At 31.5% G+C, this 25,542-nt stretch overlaps 4 protein-coding genes across 4 annotated transcripts in view; 2 read left to right on the top strand and 2 right to left on the bottom strand.

Moving 5' to 3' along the window:
- Positions 1-1,191: 1,191 nt before the first annotated feature.
- Positions 1,192-2,945, top strand: LOC134250312 (uncharacterized). The gene is made up of 3 exons (XM_062732679.1): positions 1,192-1,278; positions 1,520-1,681; positions 2,704-2,945. Exons 1-3 carry the CDS (start codon positions 1,215-1,217, stop codon positions 2,943-2,945), a joined length of 468 nt encoding a protein of 155 aa, XP_062588663.1. The 5' UTR covers positions 1,192-1,214.
- A 2,460-nt stretch (positions 2,946-5,405) lies between these two features.
- On the bottom strand, positions 5,406-6,707 carry LOC134250279 (probable glutamate receptor). The gene is made up of 4 exons (XM_062732625.1): positions 6,641-6,707; positions 6,171-6,477; positions 5,745-5,962; positions 5,406-5,660 (listed from the first exon to the last, which is right to left on the bottom strand). Exons 1-4 carry the CDS (start codon positions 6,662-6,664, stop codon positions 5,406-5,408), a joined length of 804 nt encoding a protein of 267 aa, XP_062588609.1. The 5' UTR covers positions 6,665-6,707.
- A 15,605-nt stretch (positions 6,708-22,312) lies between these two features.
- On the top strand, positions 22,313-24,688 carry LOC134250278 (uncharacterized). Its single transcript, XM_062732624.1, has 3 exons — positions 22,313-22,322; positions 22,663-22,824; positions 23,802-24,688. Exons 1-3 carry the CDS (start codon positions 22,313-22,315, stop codon positions 24,041-24,043), a joined length of 414 nt encoding a protein of 137 aa, XP_062588608.1. The 3' UTR covers positions 24,044-24,688.
- A 366-nt stretch (positions 24,689-25,054) lies between these two features.
- Positions 25,055-25,542, bottom strand: part of LOC134250323 (uncharacterized) — a 16,564-nt gene continuing 16,076 nt past the window's right edge. The window contains exon 3 of the mRNA XM_062732685.1: positions 25,055-25,542. This exon is cut by the window's right edge and continues 183 nt beyond it. The gene's annotated coding sequence lies outside the window, so the exon portion shown is untranslated.

Below are 25,542 nucleotides of genomic sequence, written 5' to 3'. Positions count from 1 at the left end.
TTAAAATGTCAAATTTCTTTTAGAATTAAAGCATTTATAATATACGAAATTTTACAACAAGACTGCATTTGTACAATTTTAATGAATTGAAAACATGTTTAATTCCTTGATCCAAAAGTCTTCATGGACGGACAAAAATAAGTTTTGAGGGAAAATAAAGAGAAATTTTTAAACTTTAAATAATTTTCTTCAAAAATTGAAAATCAAAAATTCTTTTGTGACATCTTAGAAATAAAGTGTAAATAGTGTACAATAATTGATAATTAGGAATGTTGTGCAAACACTGATTTAAAAGAACAATTTGAACTTCTCAAAATACGCTCTCTTTGTTATCAAAGTAATCAGACCAACCACTCCATCGTTCCTTTATTTAAGTCCCTTGCACATGACCAACATGATTTCAGAGATAAGGAGGGAGGAATTTCACGTGTTAGTACATATGGTCTGTATACTAATGATTTATGTAAGAATCAAAGAGTATATATTAGTCCAATAGAAGATATAGGAAGGTCATTTTATATCGTAATTGCAGAGAGCAAGAAGTTCAAAATGTTCACAAACATTATTTGTGTATGCCTTTTTGCATTGAATTTGACATCGGCTTTTCTCATTGACACTTTTCTTGGATCCGCCGTTGAACCTGTACCTGAACTTGATGTCCAGAAATATTTAGGAAGATGGTTTCAGGTTTGTTCATATAATAAGAAGGGGCTGAGGGAAAAAAAATATCCTCTTACCTATTCTCTTGTCTTTTGGTTTTTTCTTAAGAATATCTGCCTTTGTAAATATCATATCTTTTTCCCATAAAGACCATTCTTTTTTTATATACGTTCGTATATAAAAACACACAGTGTAAAAAAAAATTACCACTTGAACTTTTTAGGGGGAAAATCTATACATTTTGACGATAAATTATTATATAATCCTTATTTTCTTATTTCTGAGACTACTTATTCAAAAATTAATTTACAATTTATAAAAAGAAATTATGAAATACAAACATAAAATGAATGTGCCATGTGGAACAAAATGAAAAGAAACCCTTTTCGTAATACAGAAACTTCGAAAAAAAATTTTTTAATGAGGAGTAGAAAAAACTTTTTGAACAGTAATGTAATGGAAAAGAATATGATAAGTATATAATTCAGCATATATACATTTCGTTATTTGTATTTGATGTAATATAACTTGAAAACCACACATTTACTTGACAGATGTATGGCAGTCAGTCTATTTATGCTACTTTTGAACGAGGTGCATACTGCGTTACTGCCGATTGTAAGTATATCTCCAGTGAAATATACAAGAAGAAAACTACATTTCATTTTTAATCGTTTTATTGTTTGCATATTAAATGAAGACATCGTGTTTTGAAAAATCTTCCAATTTTCTTGACATATGAAAATATCTTATAATTTACATTTATTCCTTGACAAAAATGATATTTCTTTAAATATTTTTCAAACAAAAATAATAATATCCAACGGTTTTTAACAATGCCTTCTTTTATCATTAACAGACACACTGACAAACGATGGATCTGGTCATATAACCGTATTGAATTCTGAGCGCCTAAACTCTGCCACTGGACCTCTAAAGGTTATTCATGGATATGCCACTCCTAGTGGTACCCCTGGAAAACTTACAGTTCATTTGGAGACTGTCATATTTGACGCCCCTTGTAAGTACTATGCATTTTTGCGCATAATGTGAAAAAATAATTCTGCATTGTCAAAGTTCACCTCATAGCACATTTATTTCCCTCAGGCACACTTTTACTACAGACTGTTTCGACAGCTAAAAGATGCTTTGTAGAAAGTGAAATACGACGGATTTCTCCGTTATTTCCCCATCATGACAAAGAACACACTGCGGGTGTTAGCACAGGTCGGCAGGGGATGCGCACTCCTCCATAGCACCTGATCCCACCTCCGATGTTTTGGAGCTCGGTCCGTATTTGCTCTGCTCCGATTTTGTATTGTTTTACGGACTTTTGAGCTTGAATACTGAATACATATATTTCATGTACTAGATAATGAAAAATAATCAAGCTCATAAGTCCATTTCAACAACAAAGATCATGAGCAAAGAAAATACGGACCTCATAAACATCAGAAAGGGGGCCATGCGTCAGATATGTAAACTCTAAGGTAGCTACAAATAACTGGATGCTAGTAACTGGCTGGGACAGATAAGTGAGATTAGCTTCGCTTCTAGTGACTGGCTTCTTGTAACTGACTTAAAATGAGAATAAAGCTAGCTACTACTTACTGGCTACAACATGTGATTAAAGTTAGCTACTAGTAATTCGCTACTAGGCTAAGTTACAAAGTACATGTAACTTAAAATGTGAGTAAAAGTTCAAGCTACTGACTGCATGAAAAATACTAATTTAAAGTAAAAAAAATAATGGATGCATTTGCCAGTAACTAGTAGCTAGCTTTATTTACATTTAATTAGTTACTAGTAACCATTTACTAGTAGCTAACTTAACCAACTGGGTGTAGTCAGTTACTAGTAGCTTACCTTAATCAAATGTCCTAGCCATTTACTTGTAGCCAGTTACTAGTACCTAACTTTACATGGAAGAGTAGGTGAAATATGTGGAGATAATGAACAGTATTCAAGAAGGAGAAAAGAATAAGAAAAATCTCTTTTTTTGCGTAATTTTACTAACATACCATGTTTTGATTTGCGCTTTAGATTGGGTGATCAAGCTTGGACCAGATACATATGGCAGTGACAATAAATACCAATACGCTATCGTCAGCGACAATGTCAAGGCTACACTCTTTGTGCTCGCCCGTGACCCGGAAGTGTTTAAAAGAGACTATGAGGCCGAGGTTCTACAATTTTTACAGGAGAAAGGTTTTACAACTATAGTTAACAAGCCAGTTAAAACTTATCATGAAAGTGATTGTACATATAATGATCAACATCAATAGATTTTTACGTGCTATATAAAAACTTATGATAAAAGTTTTTGTGTATAACATGATCCACACAATAAGATAAGTCATATGTATCACAGCATATACGCATGTACATTACAAAGAAATTAAGAATGAGAAGTAAACATTTTACTCATTTTAGGGATACATAATACATACGTACATCAAATCTTTTCCCAGAAATATTGGATACTGTGACTGAATGTTATTTTGTGAATACGATTGTATCTTAATTACAATTATTGATAACATGACGATATTATTACTGTAAATCTTATAGCAAATTTGAATATGTTTTGAAATCAACTATCATAAAATAAGATGCCTGTATATCAAAGAATTATATTTTATGTTCGAGAAGAATTAATTTGTTTCTTGCATCATTCAATAAATAACAGTGTAAAAAGATATATCAGTAGTCTCGTTTTAAGTCATCATTTCGTGAGATCTTTAGTCGATAGAATTAATTGGTCAGCATATGCAAATTTATCATTGAGTCAAATGCTGACTGAAGTTTTTTATACGAATTGTTAAGCCACTGAATTGTCGGTGGATTTTCCCGTTATTTCCTGATTATAACATGGAGCCCATGGTGGCTTTGACTAGTCGGCAGGGGATGCTCAATCCTCCATAGCACCTGATCCCACCTCTGAGATTTTGGAGGTCCCTGTTTGCTTTGCTCCTAATTTGTATTTAGATCTTTGGGCACTGTTCGTTATCTCCGTGTTTCATTGCTTATGTTCTTAATTACAATATACTAGTACATAAAAAAATGCATCGATAGTAGAAGTTTTCCCTGTGTTAAATATTTATTTGTACAAATTAAAGTCAGAAAAGTGAAAATTCTTTGAAAAGTCGATACGATGCAGAAAAATTTAATTTGCAGACTGACCTGATGTAGATTTTGCACAATGAATAAAAATACTTCTTTCAAACATCATTTAATCCATAAGACATTTATTCAAACGTATATTTATACATGTACAATGTACATGTAATTACAAAATTGCCAAGACTTAGTGTGTATTCCATTTGCATATATTATACAATGATATCTGGAGTTTGTATTTATAAAACAAAAATACGTACATGTAAACAACGAAGAAAGATGGCTAGTCAATGAACAAAAAATAAAAGAGCATTACAAAAAAATTAATGTCCTGTTTTATAATAGAAGATAATACAATTAATAAATTTTGATTTAAATGTTTTTTCAAGTACATTTCTTTTTAATGTATGAGATATATGATAACATCGATGGCAAATGAAGTTTAAATTAACAGAATGACATAAATAAATAATAAATAAAAAATATAAATGCTAGTATATATTGAACTACATTAGTATCTTCGTCATTATCTTTTACCATTTCATCATCCTTCTTTTCTTTATATTCAATTTTTCTTTTATGCATGCATGATCGGCGAAGAATCATCACTTCCGCCACAATGGATATCAGGGACAGAAAAATAAAAACAAGATACACAATAAAAAGTCCACCCATATTCTTAATCTTCAATTCAGTTCCTCCAGTAACACGAGAATGATAGCAATGTGCTTGGCTCCAATACTTACGACGAAGTTTCGTGATAATTCCAAATTCTTCCATTTTCATGATGCTGAAAAATATAGAAACAGAAAATATAGTAGCAAAACTAATTATTTTCTAACCTAAATATTGCTTATTGTTTGCTTAATATTTCTATGTATAAATCTAGATTTTATTGTTATGCATAACTGGAAACAACACACACCTGAATTTTAGTCATCACTACTCAAACATACTAATGCCAATTTATGTCCAAAAAAAATCTTTTCTCTTCTTCTGAGGAAAAAAAACCCTTGTAAATAACTTTTCTTTTTTTAACTAATATTAATATAACTATTTCTTTTATTTGCAGAGTTATAAATAAAACAAATGAAATATGATAAATATTATGTCTTTCGATATGTGTGTGAATTTTTATATACTCTACTGCGACTACATTGACGTTTGAGAAGTCCTAGTTCATTGAATCAAAATTCTACTCTAGCGAGAATAAAAACCATAAAGTATCAAGTCGATCTGTGTGTTGCTTTAAACTATGGGTTGGACAATTCTACCATGATCTACTAAGCCAACAAAATCTTCATTTATGACTTTAAGCATATTTGGGCTAAATATTTTTTTAATCAAATGACTCAATGTTCTTTACATCCCTGGTATGATATACAAGATCGTAGTATATTAAAACAGATCATTTATATTGCTTTGTGGAAAAAACGAAAAATCAAAAAATGAATGGTTGTAAAATATATAAATGATAAAGGACGCTTTAAAATCATTATTTCAACAACAATATTTTCTAAATGTGGAAGCAAAAATATTCACCATTAAAAAATTGTTTGCTGTAACATATTACATTCTAGTTCAACTTTATATGTTTGAATACCATTGATTTAGAAATTAAAATATTACTGATGGTCGAAGGCATCTTTAAACGGAAAATTTTTTTGGACAACGAAAGACAGTTGGGTCAATAAGAATGAATCTTGTGCAATTTCCAGCTCGTCACATTTATTCCGAAGTTCAAATCGAAGTTCAGATGAGTCAGATATAAAAGCATATTTTCCTGTTTCAACCAAAGAAAAGGCTTCATCCATAACTGTAATCTTTGGCATGTCAGACATCATTTCCCATATTCTTTTGTGAAGTCCCCCTTTTGCAGACTGAAATAAAAGAACACTTTCCGTTACAAATTGAATCCAAAAAGTGTTTCTCAACAGGACAACGGCAGCAACATGAAGACTTACCTTAAACAAATGAAAAAGGTTTGTTCCTTGCGTGACAAGAGGTTTATAATGTGTCTGAGAAGCCAACTCTTCCAGATTCCTTAAAGGTGCATTGGGAAGTGGAACTGTTAAAAATGCCGCCAAGGACGAGGCATACAAAGCCATGATCAGCGTAATAAATATCCACCAAAATCCTAATATTATATATCCTTGATGGAATGTGGGTCGAGGACAATCCTCTGAAATGGACATGGAATTTATCATTCAGGGGACCTAGTACTAATTTCTTTAAATTGATAATGATTGCATTTCAATGTAATCTTATATTAAAATGCATTTTAAAATACAGTGACATTCAAGTTTTTGAAATGGAATATATGCAAAGTATTTACAGATACGGTACAAGTTCATCGAGTTTCATTAATCAGCAATCTATAAAATTTGTACCTTGTCCTAAAATTGAGCTCAATGCTATCCACAAGTTTCGTGAAAGCGATGCCTCTTTGTGTTCAGCAGATGGACTCAGTTTGGCAAGGATTGTAAGAATTATGCCTGTTAACACAGTGGAAACAACTACGGCAACCCAACATACGAGACTAATAGGACGGAAGACATGAAACATTTGTTCGAGAAGAGGACTGTCAATTTTCTTCATTACAAAACCTATTCCTTCTTCCTGGAACGGCGTCAAAAAGTCAACAACGTTAAGACGAGCTGCTGTTCTAGTGATTGGACCTATTGCTATGTCAGCCTCCTAAAAAAGGAGTAAAGAAGAGTCTGAAATTGATTGTTCACATAAAATAAGTTCATGATTTTATTTCTCCAGCATACTTCTAGCATGACGATTCCACTGGTTTCTGTTTTTGCAATAAAGAAATCGCTAGTTGGAGTTTGAATAAGTGCATTTAAAAACATACCCCTCGCATGGCCATTCCAATCATTCCAGTTGCATTAGAGGAATCTTCATTTGGATTTCCGAATAATCCGTCAACTGAATTTTTTATATGGTATCTTTTCGAAATAATAAAGTGATTTTTTAATAAAAATGTATTATGCATAGAACGTCAATAAATTTGATCAAGATTACTTTCCTTAAAAAGTGAAATATTCTTCTTTGAAAGTTAAGAGAGGAAAAAATACTTGTATTTAAAGAAATAATCTCAAATGTCTTATGTTATCCAACCGAAAGTTTAAAGCCTTTGAAAGATCCTCTAAAATGTCATAACAAAGCCCAAAAAACACCACTTTTCCCGTCTCAGGATCTGTAGATTTTTTTATGTAAGGGTTAGCCTGCAATGGGAAATATATTATTATTATTATTTTACCTTTGTTTTTAGTACCTTCGTCAAAATCGGTCAACGTTTATAACTTTACGGTTATCAACTTTACTTTGTTATTTCTTCTTGGATGAAGACAGGGTCAAAAGATCATCAACCACTTTCTTTTAAAGCAGAAATAAAAAACAATGTATTCGTGAAACACTGATGCCCGTATGCCAGCTTTTGTCGAGGGTCAAAGTTTCTCAAATGCAAGTCTAATTCCAAGGTCAAGAGATCAAAAGTGTTGTTACCCAAAAAAAGGACTTGTGCAAATGCATGAATATATATTTGAAACATGAAGACCCAAGCACAAATCTTTTAAAAGTTATGAGCAATGTCAGCTTTTTTTTAAATGGTCAGTCCCCAAGGTTAAGGTTAAGAACCCTCTCTACACTGCACACTAAAGAGTTCTTATTCTATGCTATTTTTCTGCAATTAAAGTGATCTGCCCTTAGATCTTAATTCTTTAAAAAAATAAATTTACAGCATATTACTTAATTTTTAATCAATGCAAATATTTTTTACATTTTAAAAGACCTAGATTAATAAATTGAACATGTTATTTATAGGTATTTTCTCTTTGGAAGTAAACAAAAGTGATTTCAATTCACTGATACTGTGTTGTATTTGGACATTTCTCCCAGGGGTAAATGCCACGCACCATACAGCGAAAATTATGTAGATATGCTCAATATTAACACCTTTATACAATATATTTTTCTCAATGTCTAAAAAACATTTTGCACTGGTGTAGAGAGGGTCCTTAAATGGTGAATATCAATAATACCCATGGAGAGCGGCTGTGACCTTGTCATAAGAAATACATCAATAAAATATAAAAGCCCTAACACCCATAGTTCGGAAGATATGGGTGAGGTAAGTTTTTCCATATCAGGTCAAACTCTGAGGTCAAGGTAAAATCTTAAAATCTGTTTGTATCCAAAGGAATGTCTTGTCCCAAGAAATACAATACGTACACCTGTAATATATGAAAGACCCAGCTAGTGCTAACAGTTAAAGTGCTACAGCCACAAACTCTACGGTCAAGATCAAAAGGATAAAAGTATTTTTAACAATTGAAAAGGCTTGTCCCAATAAATACACATGTGAGGTAATAAAGCCCTAGCACCAACTGTTCAGATGTTAGGGCCATGGTCAAAGTTTGCATTTTTTGTAAAAGTGGGCCAAACTCCAAGTTCAGGGGCAAGAGGTCAAATTTGTTGGTAACTTGGTATCCGGAGAAAGGTCTTGACACAAGGAATGCACCCTTTAAAGTATGAAAGCCATACCCCACCAAATCAAAGTTTATGGGCAAGCTTAACGTTTTACGGAGAAGCAGACAGACGGATGGACAAGGCAAAACTATTTACCTCCGAATCTTAGATCAAAGGGACACTAAAGTTCCCTGGCAGGTGAATTGCTTTTATATTGGATTCGTGTCTTGTATCGTATGTACCTCAACAAAAACAACGCTGAAATTCTGCTTTCTAAAATCCTTTAAAATATTTTTAAACAATCTTTGATCATAAATTTTCAAGTGCTGACGATACTAGTATAATTCGAAGAAAACGAATATGTGCTTGGGGTTCGATATTGAATAAGCCTCGAATAAAGAAAATATATTAAATGTAAATTAAGAATATTATAATTAAGAAACAAACAACAATGATAAAAAGTTCTTTGGGAAATGAACTTTTAGTTGGTCACATGATCAAATCCTGTGAAGCCCGAAGGGCTTCTTAGAAGATTTGATCACGTACAAACTAAAAGTTCATTTCCTAATCAACTTTTTAACATTATCGTTTTTTACTAGCATTTACATTTGAGACGAATTAAGTTCTTTCGAGTAAAACTGCATTTATTACACGAACGGGCCGTCGTATTGCTATGTTGTGACGCGCAATGACCTAGAAGTTGTTTGGTCTTAAAAAGTTATCACGCTCTTACATTTGAATGTTTACATTCAATTTAAGCAGTCCAGTCCAGGAAATATCTGTTTATAGTGAAAGAACAATGATTGCTGCTGAGATCTTACTACTGTAAATCACTTTTTATTCGCGAGAACTTTATTTTCGCGTAATTACGCGAGACGGAATGCTCGCGAAAATTTCATTCTCGCGTATTATAGAATTCCTTTAGATTATATAGAGAATGACCACACTTCGTGAAAATTTTGTCTCGCTAATAAAGAGTCAATGACTATCTCGCGAAAATAAGGCGTCGCGAAAATTAAGTGATCTACAGTATTTCATGACTCCTTTTAAAGGTACTTGGACACAGATTTGAAGTTAATATTTTCTCATTTTTTCTGTATAATATCACGAATTATATATTTTAATAGCATTTCACACAAAAATTAATTAAAAATCTTATTTCATTTAAAAGTTATTAAAACTTTAATTTTTTTGGCGGGTTTGATTGACACATCCTTGCACTTTCACAAATATTAACTTTATTCTTAATCTTTAGGAAAAGTGGCAATTTTGATGTGTTTAAATGAGAAATATTAAAACTTTTATCAACAAAAATAATTTTATTCAGAGTAGAAATGTTAGAAAGCAAAACACCTTCACAAGTATCGTCATTCCGAACTAAGAGATGCGTACAGAGTTTAGCAAATCGAGCACACTCGTGTTATGTACACAGTTTTTGTAAACAGGGCTCGAGTTCTGTTATTGTTTATATTTAGAATTCACCGGGTGCGTTCAATCGTCACAGTCTGCTTACCACAACTGCACGGACTGACAATATATTGTGTGTTTGTTTTGCTTTCGAACGTGTCTACTCTGAATTTTCTGTATTATAGTATTAATATTTTTCATTTATACAAAATGAGATTGCCACTTTTCCTAAGGATTAAGAATAAAATTAAATTTGTGAGAGTGCAAGGATATGTCAATCAAACCCGCCGAAAAATTTGAAATTTCAATATCTTTTAAACGAAATGAGATTTTTGATTAATTTTTTCGTGAAATGCTATTAAAATATTTAAGTCGTAATATTATAGAGAAAATAATAACTTCAAATCTGTGTCCAAGTACCTTTAAAATATATTAGAAGTCAAAAATGTTGGTATTGCCTATTTTAGTTTACGTAACTTAAAAAGGAATTTCGGGTAAAAAAAAGGTAAGTGCGCTTTTGGGCTAGGATATAGTATTCAAAACATTAGTAACATCGTAACAATATTAATATTTTATTGTACATCTCGTGATTGAAAAGTATTCATATATACTCAAAAAAAAGTTAAGGGCCACTTACTTTTTTGAAAGTTTTAAAACAAATAACTATTTTTTGTTGCACGTTTTTGTTTTATCTGGGTTTCCCTACATTTTTATGAATTGTTATTCAAACACACTCCTGATTTGTGCTCCATTCCTGCGATTTTTGCTAATTGAACTGGCTAGTTTTGCCAGAAGACCTGCTGTGCGCCCACCTTTGACCGTGGAACATCGCAACCGTCGCCTCCAGTTTGCTCAAGACCATATCAACTGGGACCATCATCATATCCAAGGAGTGTTATGGACTGATGAATCCAGATTTTGTCTGGATTTTAATGATAGTCGCAGACGAGTATGGAGGAAGAAAAAAGAGAGGTTTAAGGATTGCTGCAGCACTGAACATGACCGGTTTGGTTGTGGATCAGTCATGGTTTGGGCAGGTATCAGTTATCAGTCATTTCCGAGAACTTTTTAACATTGTTGTTTATTTCTTATGTAAATGATTTATTTCTTTTCTAATTCATTCTAAGACCACAATGGGTAAACAACTACGGTGTGAAAAACGATTGTTGCATTTGAAATGTTGCATTCAAATAAATAGCAAAAATTTTGCTATTTATTTGAAGTTATCTTTCTTTGTTTTTCATATTGTAGAAAGAATACCCTAGCACAGGTATTTCACATCATTTATACTTTTTTGTGAAAAAGCCAATAATTAATTTCTTCGCTCAATAAGTTAATTTAATTTTCAAAACCTAATATTTATATTCAGCATAATCTAACACAGATTTAAGTAGCAATGACGTGCAGACTGACGTGTTATATTTCACAAAGGTATACTTTTTTCATATTAAAATAAAAAATTATTCATTTCTCCAAAATTTATAATTTAATTTTCACACAAAGAATTTTTAAGATATATATTGCCTATTATGTATGACGGAATTGTTAAAAATACGACAGAAAAATGGGGCATTACTTACATAGTGCTCCATTATAATTTTTCATGCAAAATGAATAGCAATAAATTTGCCTTCATTTTAAAGATACAAGTCAAATGTTTTAAAAATATGTTAATTTTGAATGTGATTTGACATATTTGGTTCTTTTTAGCGCATTATTCTACAGAAAAATAATGTTTGAAAATACAATGTAATCTATTTTTAGCAAGGTGTTATTTTTAATACCTTAAAATTAAAAGCAAGTGGCCAAGAAAGAAAAGTCATCGTTTTGAAAATTTCACACAAAGACTTTTCGGATATAGCCCCCCTCCTCCTTAAAGTGTTCTTTCAAAGAAGATCGACATCCCATCAATTATAGACAGATAACATAAATACAAGCATTGATACAAGGTACCTCTTGTAACATTGATCGTATCGTGAGCTCCTCGGCGACAACGTATAAAATGTTCCTGGAGTTTGTATTGCTGATATACTGCACTATTCTAATGCTCTCATCTATACCCACATGGATCAATTGAGAAGCAACAGAACCAAAACTAAGGCGCTTTACAATGTCTTTCAAACAGCAGGAACCTGAAAAAAAAGTTTTATGCATGAAATATATATGGAGAAGTACATTGAAACAGAAAAAAATCCACAGTGCTCGGTAGTTTACAGGTAAATCTTTTTAAAAAAGAAACACGAAAACCTTTAGTTTAGCTTAAGCGCTTTCATTTCAAATCTTCAGAAGCTTTATAATACGTAACATAGCAACATAACGTCATAACGTCATAATCAATATATAATATATAATATAATATATAATATAATATATAATATATAATGGAGAAGTACATGTATATATAACAAGCAGTATTCAAGCTCAAAAGCCCATAAAATAATACGAAACAGGAGCAGAGCTAAGACGGACCTCCATAACGGAAAAATCCTTCGTCAACTCAGTACATGTAATTAATGGAGTAACAATTAATATGAAAACGTCAGTCGGCAAAAGATATATAAACTTACTGAATGAATCATCATAAAGAATGTGGATCTTTTTCCACATTTCTTGCTTTGCAATTGAATGAAGTAGTTTGTTTGCTATTCTACAATCACTATGCTTCCAAGATCCACCTCCCTCTTGCAGATAATGGCATTGTTCCTGAGATTGGAATATAAGTGGAAGAAGAAATGGTGGTGTATTCCACTGCAAGATTCCAACGTCACAAGGCACCGAAACAACAAGTGTCGTTATCTTGGAAGTTGAAAGGCTTGAAACTATAATTTTAAAAAAAATTGATTATTAATTCTGAATGTAATACAATTAAATCATGTCTTTTCACCTCCTGGTGGGAAGACTTATTTAATGTTTATGCGAAGTTTATTGAAAAGAATTTTACGAAGAGGACCTTTATTTGACCCAATGTCTTTAAACTATGGTGCTTGTAATCAACATTTCTCTAAAACCGTGAGCCGAAGAGTTGCTCAGTCTCAAACAATGTCTTCAACTAGACGATTCGCTCGTGTGGCGCAGTTAGAGCGTCTACTCTAGAGTCGCAAAGTAAGGACTTAATCCTTACGTTGCGGGCTTGAATACCATTGTGGGACGCGGAGACCGGTCCTTCGAAAGAGACCGTTTAAACCGAGGTCCTGTGTCGCAGTATGTGCTTGTACGAAAAAGATCACTCCCTGCTCAATGGCCATGAGAGCCGAGTATAGGAACATATTTGCAGCTCTCCACCGGCAAGTAGTGATGTATCCATAGGAAACATTCTCGATAGGGACATTAAACAATATACAACAAATCAATAAACTAGACGATCATAGATTAAAAACTTTAATCTACTCAGTTTGAAGGAATCGACATAGACATTTTATGAGATATTGCCCCTGAAAGTTTTCGCTGTTGGTTAATTTAAAAAAGATCAAATGAAAGATAGTGGACCCATGAGATGACCTACAATGACATCATTACCTGCATACCAGGTTTATGTCTCTCAGTTGATTCGGTACACAAGAGCATGCTCTACGTACAAACAATTCCTAATTGTAAATAATTGACCATTATGTTGATGAAACAGCTTGTTCTGCTCTATAAATTGCATCTGAGCTTCTGGACACATCTCCATATACATGTATACTCACAATCACAAGAAATGCAACATTCTAATTTTAGGGTGAAAATTACATACGGGATATAACTATGTACCAAAAAAAGTTAGGTCATCTTTAACTTTGCCAAATCAGTTATTGAACGGTTGAATGATTTTCATTCCATAACCGGAAGTTGACTTTTAGCCCTCTTAACAGAAATTAAAAAAAATAGCATTTTTAATAAATTTATTGACAATATTTTGGTTTTTCAAGGTTTTGTACCTGTTTATCATTAGTATTGTACTTAAATTCCGGAAAAAATCCTTCTTTCTTTTTCCGGAATTGATGCATATATTTCCTCAAAACGACTGAAAGCACGCATTTTCATTGATCATGCTTGAAAATCTCAAAATAAAGAAAAAAGGAGACCTGCAGATGCAAATATAATCACATAACGACTCTTCGGGCTCATGTGTTTCAAATGCATGAATGACACTTCAGTGACCGGAAGTCCAAAAGTTACTACACTACGCAAAGTTAGAGAATATTCGACCTCTGTATCTGAAAAACAGGCATTTAAAAATGTCCAAGAATATTTATTTTGCTTAGATTAAGACATTGATAAACCTAATGCAAGGTAGAAATCGGGCTGCATTTGTTGTACATAGCGGACTAGCACGTGTTAATTGAATGGTCTGAAGGGGGATGTTTTAAGAGTTATGTGTTACTTTGGAACATTAAAAATGAATACATTAAGGTAAAAAGTAGATTGACAAAAATTGATATTTCATTTAAACGATAAATGTTATCTTTAAACCTTAGAAACTGAACTTCAGTAAAATACTAGTTTGATATCTTCTTAAATTTTAAGTTTAAAAATCATTTTGAAATGCTTAGACTTAGAAGATAAATATATGGAAATTCCTTGAAAAATGAAAAGGTTATATTAAAAATAAAATTTATGCAAACAGCTTACCTATATTGAGAGTAAAATCATGCTTAGTGGACGCGCTCCTTAGAAAAGAGACAAAAATAATGAAATGACTTAAACTAAGGTACGTCCAAACCATGATTAATCTTTACTTTATTTTTCAACAGTCGTTATGTTTTTATTTTACAAAAATCCTAAGGTTTTAATTTGATGGCAATTCTTTAAACATTCATTATATAAGCCAAAATTGAATCGATTACATCAAAGCATTTTACGAAATTATTAATAAATATTAATAAAATGCATCAAATTTCGCAATTTAATGAATATGGGGCCATATTTTTAAAAATTGGTTGGTTGCTTTCTCTCCCACTACCTGGCTAAAAATCGCCGACTCAAAACTTTTAACAACCTCCAAGAAGCAATTATTTTTGAAGTGATTTGAAAAATAGAATTTAAAAGTTGAAACTTTCCGAGAAAAACGATTTTCTCACCTTCCTATATTTTAAGACTGAGTCGGGAGAGGTCAACCAAACAATTTTCTAAAGGTGGCCTGAGAGTTGTGTTTTCGCTCCACTAGTTTATGCTACAATACAAGATATTATCTATCAGGATCGAAAACACAAGTCATATATTAATTAGATTGCAAAAATTGATGCTTTTATTAATATTAATCCACTAATATTAATAATAGAACATAGAATACAGTGGCGCATGAAATATTGTTTTGAACATATTTGATTCCACAATATTGACATACATTATAGTATTTAATTTCAAGTAACATAAATTGAAGCTGAGGAGGGCTATATATCCATTGTGTGTTTAAGAAGTTTTTTTTTTCTCTTTGTTCATTTAAGAAAAATTTTTCTTTAGATTAAGATAAATATTTACGCTTTATTCTGGACCCAACAATAACTGGAAGATATCTGACTCAACACTACGAGTTGCAAGAATATCAGTCTTACTATTTATGGTTATCTTGTTTTTAAGAAAAAAGAGGATAAAATAATTTTACTTAACTCTTGAAGCTTTTAGCTACTTTTGGGACCTCACCCTTTCCCCCAGAGAATATGATTTGAACAAATTTAAATCTATACTACTAGTATTTGAGAATATTATTTATATAGTTTAGCTTAATATTTTGGCCCTTCTGTTCATTTTTCGTGCAAATTCTTATAATTTCCACTACTTTGAACAAACTTAATTTGTACTATGTTAAAGAAGCTTTTACACATCAACTTATCCTTTTTAGCCTAGTGGTTTAGACCAAAAATAAATTACTATGATGACCAGATCTCAATATTTAGCCTTAAAGTTTCCTGATTACCTTGACATGGAACTTCGCCTTTCATTTGAACAAGTTAATTTGAATTTTCATTATAAATGTATGTCAAGGTTTGTTAAATCCAGGAAATTGAATTGCAGGTTTCTTGAGAAGCAAATCGAATTTGAAAATTAAACAGAAGACGGACGAACAAATGTAACACAGAAAAGCACATTTAAGCTTTGGGATCAGGTGCCATGGAGGAGTCAGCATCACCTGTCGAGTGATCCGGCAAAAAAAGAATCCGTCGTCAACTCGTGTGTAAATTACGCCTTTCAAAAGTAAAGAGACCAACAGTCAGCATTTTCACAAAATTGTTTTGCGGTACCCTCTACATCTTTAAATAAATCGGTAGATGCGAATGTGACATTGATCACATGCAAATTCTGAGGAAATTGATAATATATCCATTTGTTTAATAAAGAAAAAGACTCAAGAAAATGTCACATTTGATATGATAAATATATGTTCAATAACATTAAACTGGCAGTAATAAACACTGATAAATTTCCTCATAACAACAAAGAGAAATGAAATAAAACTCTCCACAGATCACATCGTACTAAACGTGAGGCCTTTAGCTTTAGAATCGTCAACTTCCCTTACTTATGCAGCAATGTATCTTCATCACCTGCATACGGGGTTTATATATCTCAGTTGATTCGATACGCAAGAATATGCTCTACGTATGAACAATTTCTAAAACGAGGTACATGTAAATTATTGACAAACAAGTTGAAGAATCAAGAATTTCAACAGTCCCATTTAAAGTCATCACTGCGGAAGTTCTATGGTCGATACAATTACCTTGTCAGCAAACACAATTTATCATTGAGTCAGTTGCTGACTGACGTTTTTCATACTATTAGAATTAATTGTTAGTCCATTATTTACACTGAACTGACGACGGATTTTTCCGTTATTTTAAAATCATGACAAAGAGCACACGTCAGGTATGACTGGTCGGCAGGGGTGCTCACTCCTCCATGGTACCTGATCCCACCTCTGATGTTTTGGAAGTTCTTGTTTGCTTTGCTCCTATTGTGTATTTTTTTTACTTTTGATCTTGAATATTGTTCGTTATCTCCATATGTTTCAAAGCTTTAATTGTGAAAATGAAGGCACTGTATGTTTTTTCAGCGATCTTACTTTAGTTTTTTGATTAATTTATCATAAAGGTTATTACAAAATGTACGGTATACATACACAGTGTATATATGCAGCTTCGATTCACTCACGAATGTTTACCTGTAAAAAGTTTTACAAGGTTGCATTTGTGTCCTATCCGACATCTTTTACTTTTCTTGAATAAAAATCTGAAACCAGTAAAAATTATTCTATCAAGAGCTAATTTAAAAAAAAATAATAATAATGTTAAAAATTCTTAGATTACTTTTAATTTTCTTCTCGATTAAAAGAGGTCATATACTAGTATAGCTGACATAAAACTCTATGCTCTGTATATTCTAAAACACGATAAGGAGACAAAACAAAGAAATCAATACTGTATTGAAAACATTTGATAATAATTTGATATCAAATTAGTGTACAAATGTCATTTAAAACTCAAAACTATACTTCTAATCTTATATAGCTATGGATCGATTGGATTGCTTTTCCCGGTAAAATGAGCGATGGATATTTCGAATTATAAACAGTATTGATTGAAATCACAGGTCATACTCTGTGTCTAATTAATTATTCACACTTATTAGGGACACTTTAATATGAAGGTAAGAACTGTTTTTTTCTGTACCACACGTCCATTAATTTTAATTGTCAAATTGTGTATAATTATTTTTTCTTTTCTTAGATTTCCTTTTTTCGCAATGAATAATTTCGTATGTAATGGCAATTGTTTTAAATGATTTCTTTGTTCATTTACAATATTCTGTGAAATAATATTCACTCAATGACTTTTGATTCATTGCACTAAGCTAGCTTTGTTTAATAGTTTTCATTCACTTTATTACATTGAGCATACATGTATTGACTTTGTTATTGAGCATACATGAATCAACATTGTTGATATCGTGTGAGTACAATATAGGCTTTTTTCACAATTCGTAAGTAATCTTCACATATATTAATAAATAACTACTAGTCTGAAAATTTATATAAATAAAACAATTAATCAAATAATTAAAAGAACTTAATCTTAAGTGTGGATGTAATACTGAGTATACCATTTATTCATTATCAAATAATGAATATGTATTAAACAGTAGATAAATTAACCTTAATATTTATTTGTGATTGCTGTTTAACTTTAATTGTATGGTATTTTTCTTGAAGTATATGTATCAAACAGAAAAAAAGAAACCACGCATATCGATTCCATACAATCTACCAATGTTAACAAATCCTATTTTTATGTTTTATGTTTATCAAACCCTTTTGATTGGACATTTCCAAACTAAGCAAATGTATTGATTACTTTAGTATTTCCGCATTCACTCTACCATCTTAAGTTTTTCTACCATTGGCTTATCACTATTATCGTCGTTTATTCACACCCACAGCTTAAAAACATCCAGTAAACGATGTTAGTCACAAAAAAAGAGATAATCCTATATTCTTGTCAGTATTTTGCTATAGAACTTTATTTTACGAAATTATTTTCAAAGTGGTCATACTAAGGGAGATTTTTTCATCATTCTTCCACATGTTCTTCCAGTACTTCAATTCATGCATATATCTTAAATTTTTGAGCAATAGAATTCTTCTTCTCCATATTCGAGAATAAATCATATTGCACTTCTTTTATGTCCATACAGTGTTTTACATATTAAAGCTGCAAGAAAGAAATATGCAAAATATTTTTTATATAAATTTAAGGTTTTTAAAAATGTTACTTAATCACTGGAAAAACATGAAATCTGAATATCACCCTTTTAAAACAACTTATTTTCATAATTTTTTTTCCAGCTTCAATAAATTGAAAAAAAAAGTTTGAGGAAAGAGTAGTTAACAAAAATAAGTTTGTTTCTACTCTGTATTTGTGCTTTTGATTGATTTTGGGATTATTTTAGTATAAACATTTTAGGGCACAAAAAAATCTCAGGTCATGATCATTATTAGCATTTGGCAGCTAATATAAATATAGTATAATCTATAGTTTAGAATTGAAAAGTCAGCATATCTAGACCTATGTATATTCATATATGTATTTTGATATATTAACTTTTCCTGTATATTCATGTTTTGTGTCATGATGTTTCAAAACCGTTTTTGGTAACACTGAAATAAACTGGTTTTACTTAATAGAAACTCGTAGTAAACGATTTTAATGATCTGTTAACACTACAAAAAATCTTCGTCTTACATAACCACAAAAAGTAGTTAATATATTTATTTACGGAAATTCAAATATTTGTAATATGAAATGATAATTAAAAATATGTGTCCACGTAATTTTTAATAGTAATTGAAGCAAAGATTTAACTTAATAGTTGAAGTCTAAAACAAAAAACTATCCATTTTTAGGTGTTTTGTATGATTTATCTGAGTGGTCTTTGAGAGATCTCCCCACTAATAACATTTCCGTGCCTACAAACAGTGTCACGGCATACCAATATTACCTCAACGGAAGTGACGTTTTCAACATCACAAGTAAAGGTAATTATGTCATTATGACTGTTGCATGTTTAATCTACTGTGTACAGGTAAATTTTCATCCCCATATTATTTTCGCCTTTTCGCCTTACTTTCATTTGAGCGAACTTAAAACGGGGGCAAATTCAAAGAATACAGTATAATTTTTTAAATAAAACGATGACTGGTCATATTTAAAACGGGGCAAAACTTGTTTGCAAGTGTGAAAGGGCGAAAATAACCTGGTGCAAAAATAACCCTCTATACAGTATTTAAAACTAAATTTAAATAAAAAGATAATTCGTTAGAATAAAAAAGGACACAATCTACTATTGTTCATCCTCAATTAATAGATATCTCCTCTCTAAATATCCTTTTACATTGTTCATTGCAGTGTGTGAATTATCAGGAACTGAGATTTTAGGATTCATTACATTCACTTCCTGTAACAAGGGCCTTGTCTTCAGCAATCATGCCAGCTCATTAAATCTATTTCATGTACTTTTCACCAAAGATGAAAAACCATGCATCATACCATCCTCGTCATCATCGTTATCCATTCTGGCCGACTGTCGTCTGCTAAACAGAGCGTTTCATTCTATTGCGTCACATAAAAATTGGAAAGCAGTCAACGTTATTTATGACGACTTCTACGGTTTGTTTTTATCACTTCTTTTTTCAACCAGTAGTAAATCCGAAAATTCCGTTTAACACTCTAATTAAAAGAGGTCTCCAATGTTATGCTTAAATTAAGCAAATAAGTATTTGTTTTCTATTAGCACAGTGCACTGAATGTGAATAGTACGATTGAAACCATTCAAAAGGTACCTGCATGAAACGAAAAATAAAAATTTTCTCATCTTTAATAGAAATAATTACTTTTTAATCAATATCACTTTTGTCTATAATCAATAACATTGAGAACATACGATTATACATATTAATAATTAGTTTTCATAATTTACTCCCATCAGGCGCCAATTAACGCACCATAGCCAGGAAATGGAATGTTTTCTCGTGTCATCTGGATTAATAATGTCACAACTAAATAATCAGAGTTTGAATAAAATGAATTATTCAATAATGTTTACTTATATTAGTTTATAAATGGAGGAAAAAAATATTTTATCAATGATATTGATTAAACACACCTATCACTTAGTTAAATTGCCTACGCTTCACTTCACCCTTTAAGCTGTATTCTACGTTGTACGGCATTTTGATTAAATACGGATGGATCGGAAAAGTAGGCTCAGGGAATTTCAATGCGTTGTTAAGCTGTTTTAACTATTCATTTGATTGCTGGGACGTGAAATAGCTAAAGCTGAATATAGGAATATACCTAGAGGAAATCCTACCACATCAGCTATAACAAGTGTACTAATATCGCAAGGCAGCTGAGAGATTGGATGTGATGTTAATAGAGACTGTAGGGAAAGAAATCACAGATTGATTACTAAATTTGGTACTTTTAGGAATAGAAACTGTCTTGTTCCAGAATCGAAAAGTACTCACTTTTCTAGAAGGTCAAAATTCTCATTGACTTCTTCTGAGATAAGTACAAATGATTCATTAGTTAAAATCAGCATAAGTGGTAACAGAGTCAGCTTAAAATAAGTCACGTGTCTCAAAAATATATTTTCAGAGGTGAATTATGAAGAGATATAATTAGCTCGAAAAGAGAGGTCAAGAACTATACTTTTTAAGGTTTATCGAATTGAAAACATACATATCTGAAAAACAGCAGCCATTCAGATAATTAGAAAATTTGTTAAAAGATAATACTCCAAGGACTTAAGTCAAACATGTTTTTATCAAATATATTGAAGCAACATGCATCATGAAATTATAAATGAAAAATTTAAAACCCTAGCATCAACCGTTCAAATGTTAATGGCAAGGGTATTTTTTTCACATATATACGTCAAACTCTTAGCCAGGATAAAACATATGGGTACCGAAAGAAAGACCTTGTCATAAGGAGTAAGTGTGTGATACATGTATATGACTAGAGCTCAAGATTTTTTAGTGGGTCAAACTCCAAAATCAAAGTCAAAAGGTTAAATATAGATAGCGAAAGAAAGGTCTTGTATATAATGAAATAGGATACTAATAGCTCTAACCATTCAAAAGTGGTGGATACGCGAAGTTTTTTGCGGACCAGCATATTAACAGACAGACTGACAGACCAAAATATTGTTTCTGATGTTAATATTGATATTGTAAATTGAATTTTTCAAAATTACAATTTAAAATGGAATTGGAAGCTACTGTAAGTATTTAGAACTCTTAACAAAGTACAATAAATGTTAAACAACACTAAATTCGTCTTATTTTAACCCCAAAAAATGATCTCATACAGATCTTTATATATGCAAATGTTGTCAAAAAGGTTCATGAATATAACGATTCATTTTTCAGGCTTCTTCCTGTAAGATGTTCAGTAGACAATACTTCTGGGTGCTTAGCATAGATCCAAATCTGTAATTGGATACTGATCTTCCAAATGCGCTTCAACATGCATATGGAAATATAATTACTGTATCAAGAAACATTGCTTTTAACAACAATTTTAGCGTAAGTGTGTGGGTTTTTTTTTTAAAGAAAAAAATGATTTGCAAGGAAATATGTTGTAGATTTGATCATCCAAACATCAAAGCTACAATTTCTCGAACATTCTTTGATTAATAAATGATTAAAATGGAATAATTAAAAGACGCAGCCTGATTAATGAAAGGTTGAATTAATGGAGAACATATTTTTTGTTAAACGTAGTTTTGAAATAAATGTAAACTGAAATGCTTTTAGCCATTGTAATTTACCAATTCTCTGGACCATTTATTCGAATTTTTTTTATGCTTCAGCTTTCCAATGTCATTCTGACTGATGTTATAATGGCCTACAGACATAGTTTACAGTCGATGTTGAGTAATAACTCGTCCATTTCCATAGGGACATACGACTGTAATACTAACAGACCCACCCCAGACAATAGTCAGCTGCATCAAAGCTTGCTGCAGGTACTGTATGTTTACTTTGCCTTAATTATCCATTGGTACAATAAATCACTTGCCAGAGATTCACAGTTGACTTCAGTTTAATTTAATTAAGTTCAGTCTAAGTCAAATTTTATTTAAAAGAAATTATAAAAATATAAAATACATGAATGAAAGTATGCACTGAATGAAAATTAATTCAATCTGTAATTGTGAAAGCACAAATAAAATCTATGAATTAAAAGAAAGAAAGAAATAAGACCTCTGCTGAGATTTAATAACACACTTGTGTAATTTGAATGAATCTGTGTATTTTTTTTTTTTGATCGTTTTCATTTTAAATGAAGACATCGACGTGTTTAAAAGAATCTTCCAATTTTCCTGACATATGAAAATAGCTTATAATTTATGCTTTATTCCTTGACAAAAATATTTCTCTAACTAATTTTGAAAGCAAAAAATAATAACATTCAACAGTTTTTAACTAATTATATTATTCTCTTCTATTTTTAACAGACACTCTGACAAACGATGGATCGGGTCATATAACCGTGCTGAATTCTGAGCGCCTTAACTCTGCCACTGGACATCTGAAAGTTATTCATGGATATGCCACTCCCAGTGGCACCCCTGGGAAACTTACAGTTCATTTGGAGACTGTCATATTCGACGCCCCTTGTAAGTATCATGCATTTTTGCGCATAGTGTGAAAAATATAATTCTGCATTGTCAAGATTCACCTAATAATACATTTATTTCTCTCAGGCACAATTTTTCTACAGACTGATCCGGTAGCTAAAAATTTGCTTTATAAAAAAAGAAACATGACGGATTTCCCCTCATCATGACAAGAAGCACATGGCGGTGTGACCGGTCGGTAGGTGATGCTGACTCCTTCATAGCATCTGATCCCACCTCTGATGTTATGGTGCTCTGCGTTTGCTCTGTTCCGATCTTGTATTGTTTTATGGACTTTTGAGCTTGAATACTGAATACATATATTTCATGGAGATAATGAATCAAGCTGAAAAGTCCATTTCAACAACCAAGATCGGAAGCTGAGCTTAGAAAGTGGATCAGACGTCAGATATGTTCAGGTAGCTACTAATAATTGGATGCTAGTAACTGAATAGGACATTTAAGTAAGATTAGCTACTAGTGCCTGGCTATTTGTAACGGACTTAAATGTGAATAAAGCTAGTTATTAGTTACTGGCTAGAACATATGAGTAAAGTTAGCTACTAGTAATTGGCTAATAGGCCAAGTTACAAACTAATATAAAATGTGAGTAAAGTTCCAGGCTACTGACTTCATTACAAATACTAATTTAAAGTTAAAAAGAAATAACGAATGCATTTACTAGTAACTAGTGGCTAGCTTTATTCACATTATCAGGTGAGTTAGTTACTAGTTACTTGTTACAAGTTACTAGTAGCTAACTTAACCAACTTGGTGTGGTCAGTTACTAATAGCTAACCTTAATCACATGTCCTAGTCAGTTACCAGTAGCTAATTACTAGTATCTAACTTTACATGGAAGAGTAAGTGAAATACTGGTGATAACGAACAGTATTCAAGTAAGAGAAGAGAAGGAGTAAGAAAATTCTTTTTTATAGTAATTTTATTAACATACCATGTTTCGATTTGCGCTTTAGATTGGGAAATCAAGCTTGGACCAGCTACATATGGTAGTGAAAATAAATATCAATACACTGTAGTCAGCGACAATGTCAAGGCCACACTTCTTGTGCTCGCCCGTGACCCGGAAATGTTTGAAAGGGACTATGAGGCCGAGGTCTTACAATTTTTAAAAGAAAAGGGTTTTACAACTATAGTTAACAGGCCAGTGAAAACTTATCATGAAAGTGAATGTACATATAATGATCAACATGAATAGACATTAAAATGCTATATAAAAACGTATGATAAAAGTTATTGTAAATAAAATGATTAACACAATAAGATAAGTCATATGTATATACGCATGTACATAAGAAAAATTAAGAATAAGAAGTATACATTTTACTCATTCAATGTATACTTATTGCATATGTACATCATATCTTTTCCAAGAAATATTGGATACTGTGATTGAGTGTTATTTTGTGAGTACGATTGTACGGTTATTACCATTATTGATAACAAAACGATACCATGGCTGTAAATCTTCATACCAATTTTGAATATATTTAAAATCAACTACGATAAAATTGAATTTTTGTATACCAAAGAATTATATTTTATGTATGAGAAGAAGTAACTTGTTTCTTGCATCATTTAATAAATAACAGTGTAAAAAGATATCACCAGTCTCGTTAAAGTCATCATTTCGTATGATCTACGGTCGATGCAATGAACTGGTCAGCTAATACAATTTAAAATTTAACCAAATGCTGATTGACGTTTTTCATAACCATTGTTAGGCAATTATATACATATTGTATTGTCGACGAATTTTTCTGTTATTTCCTGACCATGAAAAGAAGCACACGGCGGTCTTGTCCAGTCGGTAGGGGATGCTTACTCCTCCATATCTGATACCTGATCCCATCTCTGATGTTTTGAAAGTCCGTGTTTGCCTTGCTCCTATTTTGTACTGTTTAATAGACTTTTGAGCTTGAATACTGTTCACTATCTTCATATATTTCAAAGATTATGTTTTAAATTACAATTTACAATGTATTTAAAAAATACAACGATAGTAGAAGTAGTTTTTCCCGTTTTACATATTTTATTTGTATGAATAAAATCAAAAAAGGTGAAAACTCTTTGAAAATCGATACGCCAATATAATAAAAAAAAATATGCTCCCATATAAAATTCAATTTGCCGTCTGACTTGATGTAATTTTTGCACTATGGGTAAAAATACTTTCCTTCAAATATCAGTTAATACAAAAGACATACCTGGGTATTCAAACGTATACATGTATATATGCAAGTACAATGTATATGTAATTACTAAATTGTCATGAGTGTATTCCATTTGCACATATTATACAATAAATTAATTTCTGGAGTTTATATATTATTTAAAGAGTATACGTACACATAAACAACCAAGAAAGATGGCTGGTCAATAAACAAAAAATGAAACAGCATTTAAAAAATTACACTCAGCTTTATAATTGATGACATTACAATTAATAAATTATGATTTAAATGTCTATTCATCTACAGTTATTTCTATGATCTGTTTTAAACATATAATAACATTGATGATCACTATTAAATTAATAGAATGACATAAATAATGAATTTTAGGTAAATGCAAGTATACAAGTATACACTGAATTACAAGATAGTATCTTCCTCAAAATCTTTTACCATTTCATCATCCATATTTTCTAATTTTGCATTTTCTATTTTATGCATGCATGATCGGCGAAGAAACAAC

The sequence above is a fragment of the Saccostrea cucullata genome, unplaced genomic scaffold, assembly GCF_032062105.1.
Source record: "Saccostrea cucullata isolate Sc308-1 unplaced genomic scaffold, CSIRO_AGI_Scuc_v1 ctg473, whole genome shotgun sequence".
In the NCBI taxonomy this organism is placed as follows: Eukaryota; Metazoa; Mollusca; class Bivalvia; order Ostreida; family Ostreidae; genus Saccostrea; species Saccostrea cuccullata.
This window is presented reverse-complemented; position numbering and strand designations above follow the sequence as displayed.